The 18,212-nt window shown below is 42.3% G+C and overlaps 1 protein-coding gene across 1 annotated transcript in view; it reads right to left on the minus strand.

Annotated features, from left to right (window-relative positions):
* Positions 1 to 18,212, minus strand: part of abca2 (ATP-binding cassette, sub-family A (ABC1), member 2) — a 203,868-nt gene that overhangs the window by 74,535 nt on the left and 111,121 nt on the right. The window contains 7 exon segments of the mRNA XM_073466441.1: positions 7,094 to 7,276; positions 8,697 to 8,793; positions 9,476 to 9,643; positions 9,767 to 9,895; positions 11,404 to 11,563; positions 11,914 to 12,293; positions 15,468 to 15,689. Of these exon segments, the coding sequence (XP_073322542.1) occupies positions 7,094 to 7,276; positions 8,697 to 8,793; positions 9,476 to 9,643; positions 9,767 to 9,895; positions 11,404 to 11,563; positions 11,914 to 12,293; positions 15,468 to 15,689 (1,339 nt within the window).

Here is an 18,212-nt window from a genome sequence, read left to right on the forward strand (position 1 = left end):
GCCAAATCTATTCTAGGTCATGGTATGTCACAAAGGAAAGATGTCAATGGAGAATTCTTCCCCTTCGTCGCAAATCCTACTATAGTCCTTGCCGAAGGACATGCTTTCAGAAAAAGCTTGTGTGGGGGTCAAGAAACTGCAGGGTACGAATGGCTGGGGCCGAATAGACTCTACAACAATGGAACCTGTCACTCCCCGAGGAACATTGGCTGACTTATGGCACAGGAAGACGGATACATGCATGTACCTGGTATGAGACAGTAGCAAGTACAGTCAATGGAGCCATTTCCACAGTAGTCAAAGAAGCCATAGAGATAATTTGAGAAGGATTTTCAGTAATAGGGGGATGGGTAGGAGAGCTGTTTGCCCAACTTTGGCCCTATTTGCTGATGCTCATCGTTTTCGTCATCGTGGGCGTGATTGCATTCATTAAAGGAGGAGTCAAGGCTGCCATGCGCCCCTGCAGGAAGAAGACACCCACAAAACATGAAGAAGATAACAAACACCTCCTCCAGAAAGAGGAGGAGCAAACTAGCCTATAAGACACCAGGCACCCATGAACTCTGGCCATTGCAGTTCCTGATTCTTGATAAGGACCTAGAAGCAGATTACATAGTCATTTGAACCAACCAAGAAGAATTTATTTTGCAACTATGGCAAACAACACCACTGACCTAGAGCCAACAACTCTCTTCCGAATGAGTACAGGGAAGTTTTATACCCCATATTGATTGTGTGGCTCCTCTACTGCTGCACTGGGGCCTGGTCCCTGGATCAGCCCATGAGGATCCTGGCTCTACTACAAGGATGCGCTAAAATAATCATTACCAATGTATTTTTCAGAATATGCGACCTAGCCATGTCCCTGTTTGCTACCTAAATCCTGTGCTGCATTATCATCAACACCAGCAGAGTGGGGCTTTGTCAGGGCACAGCAATCCTAGTCTGGATGATTCTAGATACAGCTACTATTTTCTATGCCCCACTGAGATTCGCACTAACACTATCTACACAGCTTTGATGGCAACAACTCTGCTAGTATACCTCGTGACCATGACCTTGGCGCTGCAAGAAAGAGGAAGAAGGCGTTGGCTGATCAGACTCAGCGCTATTGTCCTCTGGGGCCTCGGCTGGGGAATACTCTCAATCCTGTATTGGCTGGGCCTAGTTGACCAAGTAATTATAGTAATCTGGTTCATGACATACGCTGCCTTTTTCCCCAGCAACAAGACTGCAACCAGCCCAGGGGTGACTCCCCCAGTCATGCTGAGATCCCCCTGGCTGGTCTCTTTGGCTCAGAGACGCTCCAGATGGAATTTCTAAAATAGAGGCCTGGAAAGTATAGGTCTCTACAGGCATGCTTATGCTTGACACCCTTATAATCTATAATCAGACTTTGGAGCAAGCTGTATCCAGGCCAAATATCTCTGGGCTGTTACCCCAGCGCTGTGGTGCAAGCGTTGCTATGTGGACAACTTTACTGTAAATTTTTTGCCACAAGAGTGTGCCATACATGGCATTGGTAGCTATTGCTCTAAACCTTGAGGGAGAAGCCAAAACTAGAGTAATTTGGAATTCCACAGCATGATGTGGGAATACCTGGATGGGACCCGAGTCTCGACCTCACACTTGAGCAATGGACGGTTTGCAGCATTCAGTCCTCGGCTACCAGTGCTGGGGACTCCCTCTTTGACTCCTTCCCTGAAGAAGTCTACTGCCAATGCTGCCACCCAGACAGGCTGTTTGAGCTGGTATTGGGAAGAAGCAATGGGAGACATTGTCGAGCAAGGTCCCCCAACGCCCCACAGTGACTCAGATGCTACTGACACCTCGGCGTCACTTCACTCCACGGCAGCAACGCTACCTTATCTTACTGCTAAGCTGCAGGGAGAATCTCTGCTGATCAATCCTGCTGTTGGAGGAACAGCAACGGAAAGTCAAATCAACAGCGTGACCATGGCCATAGAGACACAACTAGACCAGGCAGCGATGGAGACAACCAATGCTCCATCAGTGCCAACTTCTACGGAATGCACCCCCTGCATGGATGAACTGATCATCATCGACGAAAGGGAGGCAATCTCCCAAGGGCCCCTGGCTCTGTCGTCGATATCGTCAGCAGACGACGCATCTTCAAGCTCGGAGAGTGAGGAGGAGGATTGTCTTATGCTCACGCAGTAAGCTACAAGGACTTCTGTCAGCAGTACCTGATCTCAAGAAGGGGGTGTCAGAAAAGTTGAGATCCACACACTCCTGCCATACACAAATGCAAGTATAAAGGACATTATACATAGTCCTAATTGTGATTTAGAAATATACCAAAGCTCTGCCTATTATATTCTGTTGAACATGTAATGATTCTGTCATGATTATAATAGAATAGAATAGAACAGAATTATTTTATTGTCATTGTAAGCTCAGCTTACAATGAAATCACAGATGCATCTCAGTCGGTGCAATACAATATGACATAACATAAAAACATACGAGAATGTCACAATAATAAATATATATATATATATGTATGTATATGTATGTATGTAAATCTAAGGTTGAACTAGAGAGCTAAGAGCTGCTGCACTCATGCGCGCTGCCATCTTATCTTTGCTTGCTCTACAAGCTGAAATGTCCTTATGAGGGCATAAACGAAGCCACTGTCCAGAGCACTGCGCACATGCATTCCTAAGGAATGATGTGCTCAGAGTCTAAGAGATGTGGAGGGGGCTCAATTGAAAAAAGTACATAAACCAAAACCACTGAGAGAACGGGGTTCTTCCTCTCACTTCTTCCTTGGATCAACACATGAGACGGAGTATGTGAGCAGCCTAAACATCGCAGAAAGGACTTCAGGAAATCCACAGCAGAAATTGACAAGGAAATAGGAGCACAACAGATTAACCATTTTACCAACAAACTGTGTATTACAATTTGGACATTGGAGTTCTTTTGTTCACTCTGCTGGCATGAAGTTTGGACTTTGAGGAAATTAGGGGACTTCAGGCGGGGTCGAGAATTACCTCAAGGATTGGACTTTCAGCAGGAAGGGAAAGGCTTATCCAGCTCAACGGCCTGACCCTCTCATCTCTACCAAACATAAGTATTTTAAACAGCCTCAGCTCCTTTAGATTAATTTTTATTATATATTGAATTGTGATTTTTACCAATAGGTAATTTTTAATGAAGATTAACAGTGATTAAGGTAAGTATGAGCTGTATGCTTTGCCCTTGCTGAAACTATGCAATAAAACCAACATAATGCAGTTAAAGTAGAAGTTGTGGACATTGATTTTATGATTCTTTGATGGAAGTAAAAAGTAAGTAATAAGTGTACAAAATATCTTAAAGGTTCTTAAGGTTACTCTAGCCCAACACATTGAAACAGTCCCTTAGGGTTTACCAAAAGCCCCACAGACTCACAGACTGGCACATGTTCAGAGATACAACCAACAACACCCAAAACAACCACACCAATCTTAAAGAATATACAAAAGTAAGTGTGTTAATGATGTGGTGACAAGTCAATAAGATCATTCCCCAACCAGAAGGCCTGGATGTATGGTGATATGAGCCACAAAAAGTGGCAAAGACACATGCACATGCAGCAAACTATCAACAGTTTTCATGAGATAACACATCTTCAAAACTCATCTTTGACACCTGCAATACACTGTCCACCTTATTGCCCCATTTCCATCTATGGCCAGCCAGAGGACATGGTGCAGAGCTTCAAGTATCTCGGCATCAACCGACTCAATAAACTGAGCTTTGACCACCACACCAGACATCCATAAACACTGCCAACAAAGACTGTCTGCCATCCACAAACTTAGGGCTTTCTCAATTAAACCCCCCCTCTTGCTTCTGCACCACCTGCTAGTTCACAGTGCACACACTCAGAATAGAGATAACCCTCCTGAAAATCATCAATTATCATCTAAAATGAGTGGTAGCACCACTCTCAACCTGCCAGCCCTTACTGACACTACCACCACTCACAGAGCAGTGACTATAGCACATGACCCCTGACACCCCTTGTCCCATGCTTCACACTCCTTCCCTCTGGCCGCCAATACAGACAACCAATCTCATCTCATCTCTCATCTCATTATCTGCCGCTAGAGGGGGGTAACATCCCTGCGACCCTCACAGACAACCAGTTTCGTGTCCTCAGCTACAAGTGCTCTTTGCAGCCTGCAGCTAGAGTGCAATGTTGCTGTTAGGATCTGCTGTGCCTTGTCAATTTTCCCTTGTTTCTCCTATGTTTTCCCCTCCCTTCTTGTTGCATGTTTGTCTTCCTCTGTCTGTCAGTGTTGTCTCAGGTTGGCCAGGGCTGACCTACTTTCTGATCATCAGCCAGACTCCTCTCATCTGCTGCTCCACTCACCTCCGGTCCATCTACACTAATCACCAGATACCTGTCTTAAGCCGGTCTTTCCCTTCCAGCCTCCGCCAGTTCGTTGTGAAACCAACCGTGGTAACAAGCTGGCGTGTGCCTGTACTGTGGTAAGCCCGGTCACTTTCTTGCACACTGTCTGGTTCGACCAAAAGATCTGGCTCATCAGTAGCGGTGGGGGTACTGATGAGCCCGAAACTCAGAACTGTTCCTGCCCCACTGAAGTCCCGGTTACAAATACAGGCCGTTCTCTGCATGGACGGACTGCTTCTCCCGTTACTTGCCCTCCTTGATTCTGGGGCGGAGGGTAATTTTTTGGACCACCAACTCGCTGTCCAAGCTGGGGTGGAGCTGGAACTACTGGAAGACCCTATTACTGCTCTCGCCCTTAATGGTAGTCTCCTGGCTAAGGTAACCCACAAGACATCCCCTGTCACACTCATTCTGTCTGGAAATCACCATGAAACCATCACTTTTCATGTTATCGATGCTCCTGATACCCCTCTGGTTCTGGGTCACCCATGGTTAGTTCGTCATAATCCCCACATCGACTGGTCTTGTGGGAGAATAATTGGCTGGAGCCCCTCTGTTGCACCAGAACCACCCGACCTGTCCAGCTTCCCTTCTCAATATCTTGACCTCCGGAAGGTTTTCTGCAAAGATCGGGCCCTGTCCTTGCCACCACACTGCCCCTATGATTGTGCTATTGACCTGCTGCCAGGAGCCCCGCTCCCTTCTGGTAGACTCTACAACCTGTCTCGCCCTGAGAGGGGAGCCATGGAGAAGTACATCTCGGACTCCCTGGCAGCAGGTATAATCCGACCATCTTCATCACGACTAGGGGCAGGGTTTTTCTTTGTGGAAAAGGAAGACAAGACACTAAGGCCATGCATTGATTTCCGAGGTTTGAATAGTATAACTGTTAAGAACAAGTACCCCCTACCCTTGATCAGTTCTGCCTTCAAGCCTCTCCAGGGAGCCACCATCTTTTCCAAGCTCGATTTACGAAATGCCTACCATCTTGTTCACATCAGGGAAGGGGACGAATGGAAAACAGCCTTCAACACCCACATTGGCCATTTTGAATACCTGGTGATGCCCTTTGGTCTCACCAATGCCCCAGCTGTTTTTCAGGCCCTAGTGAACGATGTTCTTAGAAACTGCCTAAACTGCTTCATCTTTGTGTACCTGGACGACATTCTGATTTTTTCCAGATGCCTCGAAGACCACATCGCTCATGTCTGGTTGGTGCTCACTCGGCTTCTGGAAAATCGACTCTATGTGAAGGCAGAGAAATGTGATTTCCATGTTGATACTGTGAGTTTCCTTGGCTACGTCATTCAGAGTGGCCAAGTCAAGACTGACCCCGAGAAGATCCGTGCGGTGGAGGAGTGGCCCAGGCCCACCAGTCGGAAGGAACTACAGCGCTTTCTGGGGTTTGCCAATTTCTACTGACGCTTCATCCAAGACAGTAAGGTTGCTCCACCCCTCACCTGATGCTGAAAGGGCATTTTCAGTACTAAAATCTCTGTTCACTTCTGCTCCTGTCCTGATCCAACCTGATCCCAGCAGGCAGTTTATAGTTGAATTGGACGCTTCTGACTCTGGGGTTCGGGCGGTTCTTTCACAGATTTCTGGTCCAGCAAACAAGCTTCATCCCTGTGCTTTTTTTTCCCGCCGTCTCTCGTCCGCAGAAAGCAATTATGACGTTGAAAACTGTGAATTGTTGGCTGTCAAGCTTGCTCCTTTGTAATGTTTTATATCCTGTTCTGGATGTCCTTTATGTGCACAGAGAGTGAAAACAAATATCATCAACCGAGGAGAATAAAGAATTAATCGGAATTTGGAGAACTACTTTCTAACAAAGAAACAGTCCTTTTGAAAATGTTTGATAGAGTTGTCTCTATTATGCAGAGTTGCAGGGTGTCTGAAAAGAGATTTTTTTTATGTGACTGTGTTATGTTAAAACATTTTTTTGATTCCATTGTATTGGGGTGAAGGCAGAAATCTGACTACTTGGGTGAATGATATTACAACATTTTGCATTGGCATACACTTCACAATGTTTTTGACATGTTTTTTTTGGAATTTGGATCTAACCGTGTCAGCAGGGCTCAAAATCTCAAATGCTGGTAAAATATGCAAGTGGCTGGTAGATTTACTCACCAGCAAAAAAAACAATGACAATCTATTGAGTGAAAAAAAAATAAAAAAATCACCCTGCCATTAGTTAATCTGTCACAGCTAAAATCAACAGCACACTGCTTGGCTGTCTCTTAGCAATTCAGACTGTGCCCTGTCAGTTTGGATGCTTCATCATGCATCATCTCGCTGTGTCAGATGAGCAGCTTCTCTGTTTCCTGAATAAAACATGACTTGCAGTGAGAAAGTGCTTCTGCTGCAGCTTGCATTGGCATCTTCACAGGTGCACACACTTCCCAGACTGGTAAGCACTTTACCAGAATAAATCACTTTCTGAGTAAAACAAACTAAACAATGCATTTGACACCACAGTCTGGCTACCCTGATTTATAGCACGGCCTTTGCTATCTGCAGACTGCACTAAAAAAATGAGCCTCCTATAAGAATTTTGTTTCCAGCCATGGTAGGAGTGCAACAAATCAAATACGTCTATGCACTGTACATTATGTATCAAATCCACATTCAAGCCTGTATCATAAATGTATATTCAGGGAGCACTTCACTTTCCTTGGATCCAAACAAAACCGTAGAGGAAGTAGAATTTCCCCCCAGTGTTGGGCCCGGGACGCCAGTAGGCCCGTCTGATTTCATTGGTCTTCTCTGTGAAGCTGGAGTTTTGTCTAATTTTGTACAGAACGTGGGGTGGCAGGGAGCCATCTTTGTTAGTCTGGAAAATCACACCTGAAAAGAAAAAGAGCATATACAAATTCAGTGTTGTCCTGTTGGCTTGAGCAGCATATCAACATCATGCTGTAGGTTCAAGATCAGTTGGGAATGTTGGGAATTTCAAAGCTATTCTCTGTATCAGTTTATGTCTCAAATAATTTTTATCATGAAAATGAGACTGTATATGAAATGGGACAAGGTACAGATGGAAAAAAATATTCGTTTGAAATGTGTATTTAAATAATGAGAAAACTATTGGCAAAAGTTCCTTTGGCCCCTAAGCATGCACCTTTGTGATGGTCCTTAACTTCAGCTGCCCAGCTTCAGGATATCCAGCCGCTATCTTCAAAGATATCACGATCATTCAGTCAGTCAGTCTCTGAACTAATGTTCATACTGTTAGCTCAACACCAGATCACAGCTGTTCATCGGTTTTGTGTTTATATGTTGTCTAAGTAGGGAATATTTTCTGTTCATTTGCTTGTACTTAGTCAGTTTGTGTTTTTTTCTTAAAGTCTCCATCCTTGACTGTAATGTTTGTGCTTAATGACAGAATGAGGTGTGTACTGTGTGTGCAGAGTTTGACACTACAGGGCTTTTTTCACGCATGCTCACCTTCAACCTTAGTATAACTGTGGAAGTACCAGCAGGATTCTGTGATATTACAACTAGTTAGGTAGTTAGTTAGTGATCTAGTATGCCACATACACACATGTGATGTGGAATGCCTGAAGCCTCTAGCTCACATGCACTAAGAATGCATTTTTCATTGAGGAAGGAGACATCTTGTGCCCAGTGGTTTAACTATAAAAAGAACCAACATTTACCATTAACTCTAGATTTATCAATGATGGAGAAGGAGGAGATTTGTTATTAAGACTTTCTAACAGGGTTATTGATATGGTTTTTCCTCAAAAAACAGACTGACAATAATTTAAGATATTTTTTCTTTTTAATATATGTACCCACTGAATGCAGGTTTTGTGAGGCAAATTTCATCATTAAGTAATCTGAAACGGGGCGCTCATTAGCCCAGTTGGTAGAGCGGGTGTCCCATGTAAAGAGGCTTTGTCATCGCTGAAGCTGTCCTATCAATAAAGCCATATAAAGGCCACAAAAATTATTTTAAAAAAAGTAATCTGAAACAACAACTTTGCACACCCCAGCAAGTGTGACACATACACTCTTCCACCGTCTACCTTGCAAACACCTAAAATTGCTTTACTCCAACATTCATTTTAAATTTGTTTTAAATTCCAGTTACAGCATCTTTAGTTTACTTTATTTCACTGTATTTTTCTTTGTTTTTATGTGTTTTATTGCCGCAGCACAAAGAATATGAAGAACAAGCACTTTCTACAAGCATGTTTCTCTTTCTTTTTCTTTGATAAACTGAGGCATCATGATCACAGCCTGACACAGAGGGATGACTCACTGGCAAACACAGACACATTGTCTTGGTAGGCCTGGTTCAGGGTGTAGTTGACGATGCTGTCCTCATCAGGAAAGCCCTTGAAGACATCCACACTAACCTGGAAGCACAGGACACAACACAAATAATGTTCCACATTCATGACAGTAACTATGACCTCCTGAAGTCCTGTTTTCATTGTGACTAGGAAGTCAGTGCGCCCTGCTGGTGTTTGCTTATAAATATTTCCACTATTGAATTCCAGGTAAAACCATTTCTTATATTTATATTTGTGTGCTGATTAAACAACTGAAGTATAACATGTAATTGACTATGCTTCAGAGATGTTGGTTAATTTGGACTGACCAGGCCAGCTGTTTTCCTTGCATTGCATTTGTATTAATTAAAAAATAATAAAAAATTAATTAATTCATGTAACAGTTGAACTCATTTCTTGTTGTGCTGGCTTATTTCCACTTCCTAAAGTGATAAATGTAATACTGCTTTATGGGCTGATTCGGTCCTGGGCATATTTTGTTGAGTTGTCTATTGCCAGTTTAATGTCATCAGTCATATTAAACTGGATATTGATACGATAATTATCTAAAGATAGTGTGCAGTGTTTTAACAGCTCTCTAACTAGTGTTGATGAAGTCACTACAGCAGTAGGTGGTGTTACAGCTGATTCAGGCATGTGAGGCATGTCCTGTGCAGTTGGCTTGTCGTAGTTGGCAGTCTACTGGTCATTGTGCTGATAAGTATACACCAATTTGTAATCCTATTTTTGTTTACACTATACTGACCTTAGACATGAAGCGCGTCCAGCCGCATGCAGCGTTGTCGATGGTGTCCAGCTGCTCCAGCAGGGTGGAGGTGTTAGGAAGACTATAGTTTCCCTCCATCAGACCCTGCATCAGCTCACTGTCTGTGCTATTCAACAGCTCAGGGTGCTGCTGAAGCTCTGAGGACAGCTGGAGAGAGACGAGAGAGAGGATGAATGGAGCCCAATGTGTGGACCATTACATGATGACAGCCTCACATCCTGAGTACTGTATCATCAAAAATGTCCAAAGATGACTTGTATGTGAGTCTACCTGCTGTAACCACACCAGGTGGTTGTGCAGCCGACCCTCCTCCAGAAAAGTCCTGAGCTGGGCGGAAATGTTGAGCCACACATGGGTGTAGTGTGTCACGTTCCCGACGAATGCAAATGTCTCATTTGCCTAAGTGCAAAAAGTAAAAATGTTTTCCTTTTTCATTAGATTTTGTATGAAATCAGACATTTGTCAATAGTTTCCACTTCTTTCTTCCTCCACCACCTCCCTCAATCTCTCAGCCTCCCACACTCACTGCTCTCTCCACCGACTTCAGCCCACTTGCTCACTCACATAGGAGATCTACATAGCTGCTACTAACTCACAGATACAGTAATCAGTGGTAGTTTGTTCTAATGTTAAGACATAAAGAGACCAGCTGCATTACAGGCTACAATGCCAGGTTAATCAGGTGGCTTCATGTGAATCGTGCTACCTGTACATTGCATAATTTATGTCATTTGCTTAGAATACAAATGATCAACCTATTCCCACCGTTTGGAACTACACATGCAGTGTTATTAAGAGTAAAATAAATTTATCAGAAACAACAAACCTTAGAGAACAGAGCCGGTGATATTCTATATTTTTCCTCCAAATACCATGAAAAGACCACCACCAACAATGTGATACATGTGATTTTTCCATTACATCTGCCGGCCTGGCTCTACTCGGTTTGACTCGGGGTTTGCAATTCCACCGCAACTGGGCTGCCTGCTTGAAGGTGTGTCTTAAATCAATGAGAGGCAGTGTGTGGAAGGGATTAAGGTGTGAATGGTATATAAAAGTGAATGGTAGCACACACACAACTGGCTACAGTAGCGTTCTCAATTTTGAAATTCTCTATTCTCTGCATCGTCATTACAGCTTTATATTGGTTCACAGTGAGCATTTGTGGGGCAAAGTTCCCTAAAGTTTGCTGATTTTATTTTGACCCTGTGAGTGAATCCACTGCAACTTCATGAAAAAAATAGTCACAAAATGTTGCTATTTCAAATGCTGCTGTAACCAGGCCTTTATCCGTTAAAGCTGCATTAATCCATTCATTCTTCACTTTGGACTAAATAATCGTATGTTAAGGTCCACTCACTCCTTTTCATCTGATCTTTCAACCTCATGGTCTTCATCTTCAAATAACAACTGCTAAAGAATCTGAGATGCAGCTGAAAGTTGTGGAAAAAGCTAGTCAATGGAACGTTGGATATAAAACGTTTGCCTGAAAATTGTAGTTGTAATGAATGACTATGTGGAACGTGAGCACAGTTGCTTGAAGTGACATGCAAACAGATATTTTTCTCCTCAGTTCTACTTAGCCTTTGGACCCTTTGAGTCCCTTTTAGCTCTGAGGAACTCAATGAACATGTGAACATGGTGAAAAAACATTACTTCAAATTAATGATAATGTTGCTCTGAGTTTGCTGGATGTGTGAACAGGCAACTGTTTGTTCACATACAACAAGCTTTTAAGGTGATAACATTTCAGTGCTGTGTTTGAAACTTCCACTACTGTCAAAAAAAAAAGAAACTACTGCAACTTAAACCATCATTTTGGTATTTTTCAGTATGCAGCTCAGTGAAAGAGCTTTGTCAACAACTCCAATCATACTACCAAACTAAATAGAGTACTGTCTACTTGCCTTCTGAATCACTTTATCCACCTGGGATCCAATTGGGGAATAGAGGATCTTGGGATTTGTAGTCATCAAGTGAACCAGTAGGCCCAGATTCCTCTGTTCTTTGCTGGTGAATCCCAGAGAGCTCATATTGCCCTGTTTCAAAGCCTCCGGCTCAATGATCCTGCAACCAGAACCCCAGGTTTCAGGCCAGTAACTTTCCTGCCCAGTCAGAATACATTTATGTTTTATGTGTATGAAGTTTATATGTTATCTGTCATAGATCGTTAACACAAATCAGACCACGAGCTTACTGTGCTCATATATCACTGCTCCCAATGTACAGTTTTACCATAACAAGCACAGCTGTAATTATCTGACATGAAATATAAGTTTCGAATTTAATGTTGATTCTAATATTGTTACATCTCATATAGTTAATTTATGTTTTCCACAGTGTCCAGACATTTTGTGGAATTTGGGTTTTGTCATCTTGTCATTTTTGGATTTCATCCACACTGTTGTCTCACCCACCTGTTGTTCCCACACAGAATCGGCTGCAGTCCGGCCCACAGTTGTACAAATGCTGAAAACTGAGAATGAGGATTCTCTGCTTCCTCCTTCCCTTTCCCTCCTCCTGCTCCTACACCACCTCCTTCTGCTTCTTCCTCCCCCTCCTCTCCGGGGACGTCAGTTGTGTTGGGGCCCCAGGTGGTGGCGTTAAGGGGCCAGGTCATGTTTGTGGGGAAGGCTGAAGTTCGTCCAATACAGGCTCCTTTGGGCAGCAGGCGGGCCAGGCCAGAGAGAAGGTCCACGTCTTTGAGAAGCCTCTCTACATCAGCCAGGTCCTTCAATAAGGCCCCAAGGTGAGACTGAGACAGAGGAACCAAAGAGCTGGGCTTCTCCAGGTGGAGCTGGTGGGATGAGGTTGGATGAGGAGAAGATGGAGGGAGAGAACTTGTGAGCTAATACAAATAAGTTAGATCCTGAATCATATGTTCCATCTTGTTTATCTGAGGTTGGTTGATTCAGAAATATACAGGAGATTGTGTGAGCAGTGTGGAAAGTGAAAACATTTCTTTTGTACTGTACAAATTCTGATCATATTAGAGAGTTAATGTCCCATGAAATGGCTCAACGAAACTCAGAAATATTTTGTGTTGAGCATGTACTAAACAAGCATGATACCATGATGTTGGCAGACTACAGAGCTACTAAATATAGACCTACAATATACAACATTTAATGTAGAACGACGATTTATTATTATCATTATTATTATTATTATTAGATTAGATTCAACTTTATTGTCATTATGCACAGTACAAGTACAGAGACAACGAAATGCAGTTAGCGTCTAACCAGAAGTGCAAAAAGCAGGAAAGTGCAAAGTATGTACAGTACAAATAGTGCAGCAAAGACAGATATTACAGTATGTACAGTATATAAATATTACTGGCAGTACTAAAGGAAGATACAGTTTGTACAGTATTAGCAGTACTAAAGGTGGGGTATAGATGAAGTGTAAAATATTCAAGAGTAGTGCAGTGTCCAGGTGGGGTGGGGGGATCAGTCACTGGGGGAAGGAGTGTGGGGGGGGTGGGGTGCAGTTGGTCGGTCGATTGGTTGTCACATCATTGGTTGAGTTCAGTAGGGTGACAGACGCAGGGAAAAAGCTTCCCCTGAACCTACTGGTCTGGGTGTGGAGAGACCTGTAGCGCCTCCCGGAAGGGAGGAGGGTGAACAGTCTGTGGTTGGGGTGAGAACAGTCCTTGACGATGCTGCGCGCCTTTCGCAGACATCGCTTGCCCTGGAAAGCCTTGATGGAGGGGAGTGAGGAACGATGATGTGTTGGGCAGTTTTCACCACCCTCTGCAGTGCTTTCCGGTCAGAGACAGAGCAGTTGCCATACTATACTGTGACACAGTTGGTAAGGATGCTCTCGATGACGCAGCGGTAGAAGTTAGAAGACCTTCTTTAGTCTCCTCAGGAAGAAGAGACGCTGGTGAGCCTTCTTGATCAGGGTGGAGGTGTTGAGGGTCCAAGAGAAGCCCTCGGAGATGTGGACACCCAGAAACTTGAAGCTGGTGACACGCCCAACCTCCGTCCCGTTGATACAGATGGGGGTGTGTGTGCCATCATTTGACGTTCTGTAGTCCACAATGAGCTCTTTGGTCTTCTTGGTGTTGAGAGCCAAGTTGTTGTTGGTGCACCACGTTGTTAGGTGCTGGACCTCCTCCCTGTAGGCCGACTCATCGTTGTTGCTGATGAGACCAATCACCGTTGTGTCGTCTACAAACTTAACAATGGTGTTTGAACCATGTGCAGGTGTGCAGTCGTAGGTGAAGAGGGAGTAAAGGAGGGGGCTCAGCACGCATCCTTGTAGAACGCCAGTGCTCAGGGTGAGGGTTGAGGAGGTGTGGTTATCTAACCTAACAGACTGTGAGTCTGTTGGTTAGGAAGTCCAGAATCCAGTTGCAGAGGGAGGTATTGATGCCCATGCCACTGAGTTTGGTGATCAGTTTGGAGGGGATGATGGTGTTGAATGCTAAACTGAAGTCGATGAACAGCATTCTCACATAGGTGTTACAGTTGTCAAGGTGGGAGAGGGCGGAGTGAAACACCGTGGAGATGGCATCTTCCGTTCTCCTGTTCTTGGAAGGGGTCCAGCGTGGTTGGCAAACTGGTTTTGAGGTGAGCCAGGACCAGCCTTTCAAAACACTTTGTGATGATAGGGGTGAGTGCAACTGGTGGAAGTCATTCAGGCTCGCTGCAGTGGAGTGTTAATATTATTATAATTATAATTATTATTATTATTATTGTTATTATATTATTTACATAAATTAATGTGAAAAAGAAATGTGACTTTAAGGCCTTTTAGACAATCCTGCAGAATTTTTCAATAAGATCATTGCATAATTTGGATTTATTTATACATTGCCTTTTTTAAATACAAAGGCTTACAGACTCTAAAGGACATAGCATAGCCCACTAGCTTCAGCACCATAGTAATTGCTGGTTGCTAGTCTTATAATGATGGGGTTTTGGAATGGAAAAGTTTGGAAAGTCTACCTGTATTCAAGAACACATTTCATTAGGCACTGAAAAGGAATCTTTTAAAATGCATCAATATGCATTAAATAGTAGGCTAATACCAACTTGTCTGTCAGTGGGGTCGTTTTGTAAGCTAAAGCTAATTTTACAGAACACATAGCCGCCATAGCCTATGATTCATTAAACATCAATCTTACCGCTTCAGTTTGCTCCTCAAGTCAACACCGCTTGAACTGAAAAAACTGGTGGATTTATTTGTAATTGGAAACCTGAGCCTCTAATGCCTGCTTCCTTTTCTCTCTAAGCTTTTCAGCTCCTCCTTTACTTTTTGACATTTTCATCTGATCTTGCTGTTGTTAATGCACGTCTCTAGATTGTTAACGCAACAGAGGGCAAGCAAGGCCATTGGTCAAACAGATTTCCCAGCAAGCCTTTCTTCATAACTTTTGGGAAGAAAACAAATAAATGATGGATTGCCTAAGCCTATACACCCTTTTTGTATTTGCAATAAAACAGTCTTCGGACATTCCCATAGCTTAAGGCAAAATATAAATAGATGAAAAATGGGTTGTATCTCACAACCATACGTTATAGTGAAGTACAACAAGGAAAATTGGCATATATAGCTGCTAGCATGAATCTTACAATACATGTGAAACTTTTAACCTGGATAAATGATGATAATGAGTGATAGTAACGTAGGGCTGATAAAGAAGGAAGATGATACAGCGGTGTGCCAGATAGCTAGTCCACCACTGGTCCTGTATTAATACAACTTTGTCACTAACACACCTTGTCATGCTTCAAAACTTTTTCATCCAAAATTACTACCGATAGTGCACAAAATGAATCCTCCACCATTGTATTTAAGTGTTTGCATTACATTTGCACATTTTGCATACAGTCAAACATTCATGGCAAAGAAGAAAAAAATTAGGAGAGGAGAAAAACATAAAACACAACTAATTATTTTGTAAAATGACATTTTTTTGTATCTGACGACAACAGTGGATCTAAAACAAATTCTGCTGTACCTTCTTGGTGACACTCTGTGTGTTGATCTGCTCTCTCAGAGCGAGGCTCATCTGCCTGAAGCGCTCTGACCTTTGACCCTCTCCTCCGCTGCAAACTGCGCTGCGATAGGCCTGCAGCTCCAGTCGCTGCTTCTCGGGCACCAACAGAATGTTACTAAGCTCACTGGCCTCGCCTTCCTCACAGGTGAGTACTTCTAGCATGGTTCCAGTCAGGAGGACCCCCTGTGGAAGACAGAATCAGTTCACTGGATGATGTCATTTTTGATTGATGATTTTATTCTTGAATCGCAGACATAGTCTCAGTCTTTCAATTTATGTTTTGTGCTTTCAGTCATCTCCATGGTAACCAGATGCCATCCTCCAGCTGCTAAAAGGACTACCTAACCACATTGCGCTCTCCATTCACAAAAAAAAATGACAGGAAGGTGTCGAGCAGCACATTTTTCTCTTGAAAATACATAATTTCTGTTGAGCGACATTCATCAGTGTCGATAATTCTGCCAACTCTACCATCTTGAAGAAGTTCTCGTGTCTTGCTTCCCAGCTGCCAGGCAAACATGACAGGAGAATCTACTGGATTACAAACAGCAGCACACTCTGCTCTGTCTAGGTAGCAAAATGTACACACACTTGCCATCAACTGCATATTTATTTAAAGCAACATTATGTAGAAATTGTCATTTTGTGTGATTTAGCGCCCCACATAGTTTCTGAGTGCACTGTGGTTAATACAAATCCCAGGTGTGTAACAGTTTGTCAGATGTAATGTAGGTGCTAACTACAAACAAAACTCATGACATCAGAACAATGTGATGTGGTGAAAACTTGTATGTTTCAGTGAACATGTATGAAGTTACACTAGACCAGAAACAAGAGACAGAGACACCATTCACCCTGTTACAAGACACTGTGCCATCAACATGACTATGAAGCTGTTAGTTTAAAGGTGAGAAAGTGACATCATGTTCCTTTAATAGGGATGAGGCAGTTTAACATCGTTCCCGTACAGAGTAAGAAACAGTTGTGCAATACAGAGTTCATAGCTAGTGCTAATATTCAGCTCTTCAGGAAATACAATAAAGTACACATCACAACACACCTAACACACTACACTACATCAATACAACTATGGTTGTAAAAGGTTTTATATCTGGAACTAGAAAATGCATTTCCTGCTGTAAATGTGCTGTGAATGCTGGAATACCCATTGCTGGAAATGCAGAAATTGCCTCACACTGCTTTACCATTCCCATGCATGGGCATGGGTTCTATGCTCAAACCTCGTGGCCACTGCACCAGACAGCAAATGTATGTGTGTATGTCAGTATGCATATATAAACGTTAAATATTCTATGGGATGATGATTTTTTAAAAGAGTGAAAGGAAACGGGAGGAGAGAGTGATTGGGGATGACAAGCAACAAAGTGCTGCAGGGTGGATTCAAAACCCTGGCCCACTGTGGCAAGGATACAACCACTGTAAACAGGGCACATACATGTTGATTCACACATTCCCAGTTGAGCTTAGATAGATAGAAAACAAAATTATCATGTACAAAATAAACATAAACTGAAAACTATAAATTCTGTTTACATATCCGAAAAAGAGTGGGAGGAAGTATAAACTTATTTTATTCCACCCCCTTTTAATAATACCACTGAAATACTTTGACTTCTATCAATATAATAATAACAATAATAATAACTTCCATTTGTCATTTGTCAATTTCCTTTGTTCTATATCTAACAAAACATAAATCTATTACAAAAATATTTATCCTAATATATAAAATATTATAATATATTATTCTTTATATTATTATAATATATAACATACACACACATACTGAAGATGACACAGAGTACAATATATACATATATAAACATACATACATACATACATACACACAGACCTACACACACACACACATACAGTATATATATACACATATATACATATACATACATACATACATACATACACATACTGAAGATAACACAAAGATACATAAATAACAAAATAAATAAACAATATACACCCAGTGATAATCAAACACCCTCCTCATTTCTGTATCTTGTAAAAATCATCTCCTTATATATTTTTTAAAACTGGTTTATGTTTGGACATTCCCTGAGTGTCCCCTCCAGACTGTTCCATAATTTAACCCCACAAATTGAAATACAAAATTTTTTCCTGTTGTGCATGCCTTCAGTATTTTGAATTTAAATTTTCCCCTTAAATTATAACCCCCTTCCCTTCCAGTGAATAGTTTCTGAATATTTTCTGGTAGCAGATATTTTTTTGCTTTGAATAATATTTTTGCTGTATGAAAATCCACAATATCTTTGAATTAAAAGAATCTTTGAAAGTAAGAATACTGAGTTTGTGTGATCCCTGTATCCTGCCCCATGAGTGATCCGTATTACTTTCTTTTGTAAAATTAGAAGTGGATGTATTGTAGTCATGTAGTTATTGCCCCAGACTTCTACACAGTAAATGAGGTATGGAAGAACTAATGTACAATATACACTGAACAAAAATATAAACGCAACACTTTTGTTTTTGCTCCCATTTTTTATTGTGGCCAGCCTAAGGCACACCTGTGCAATAATCATGCTGTCTAATCAGCATCTTGATATGCCACACCTGTGAGGTGGGATGGATTATCTCGGCAAAGGAGAAGTGCTCACTAACACAGATTTAGACAGATTTGTGAACAATATTTGAGAGAAATGGTCTTTTTAT

The sequence above is a fragment of the Pagrus major genome, chromosome 5 (assembly GCF_040436345.1).
Source record: "Pagrus major chromosome 5, Pma_NU_1.0".
NCBI classification, from domain to species: domain Eukaryota; kingdom Metazoa; phylum Chordata; class Actinopteri; order Spariformes; family Sparidae; genus Pagrus; species Pagrus major.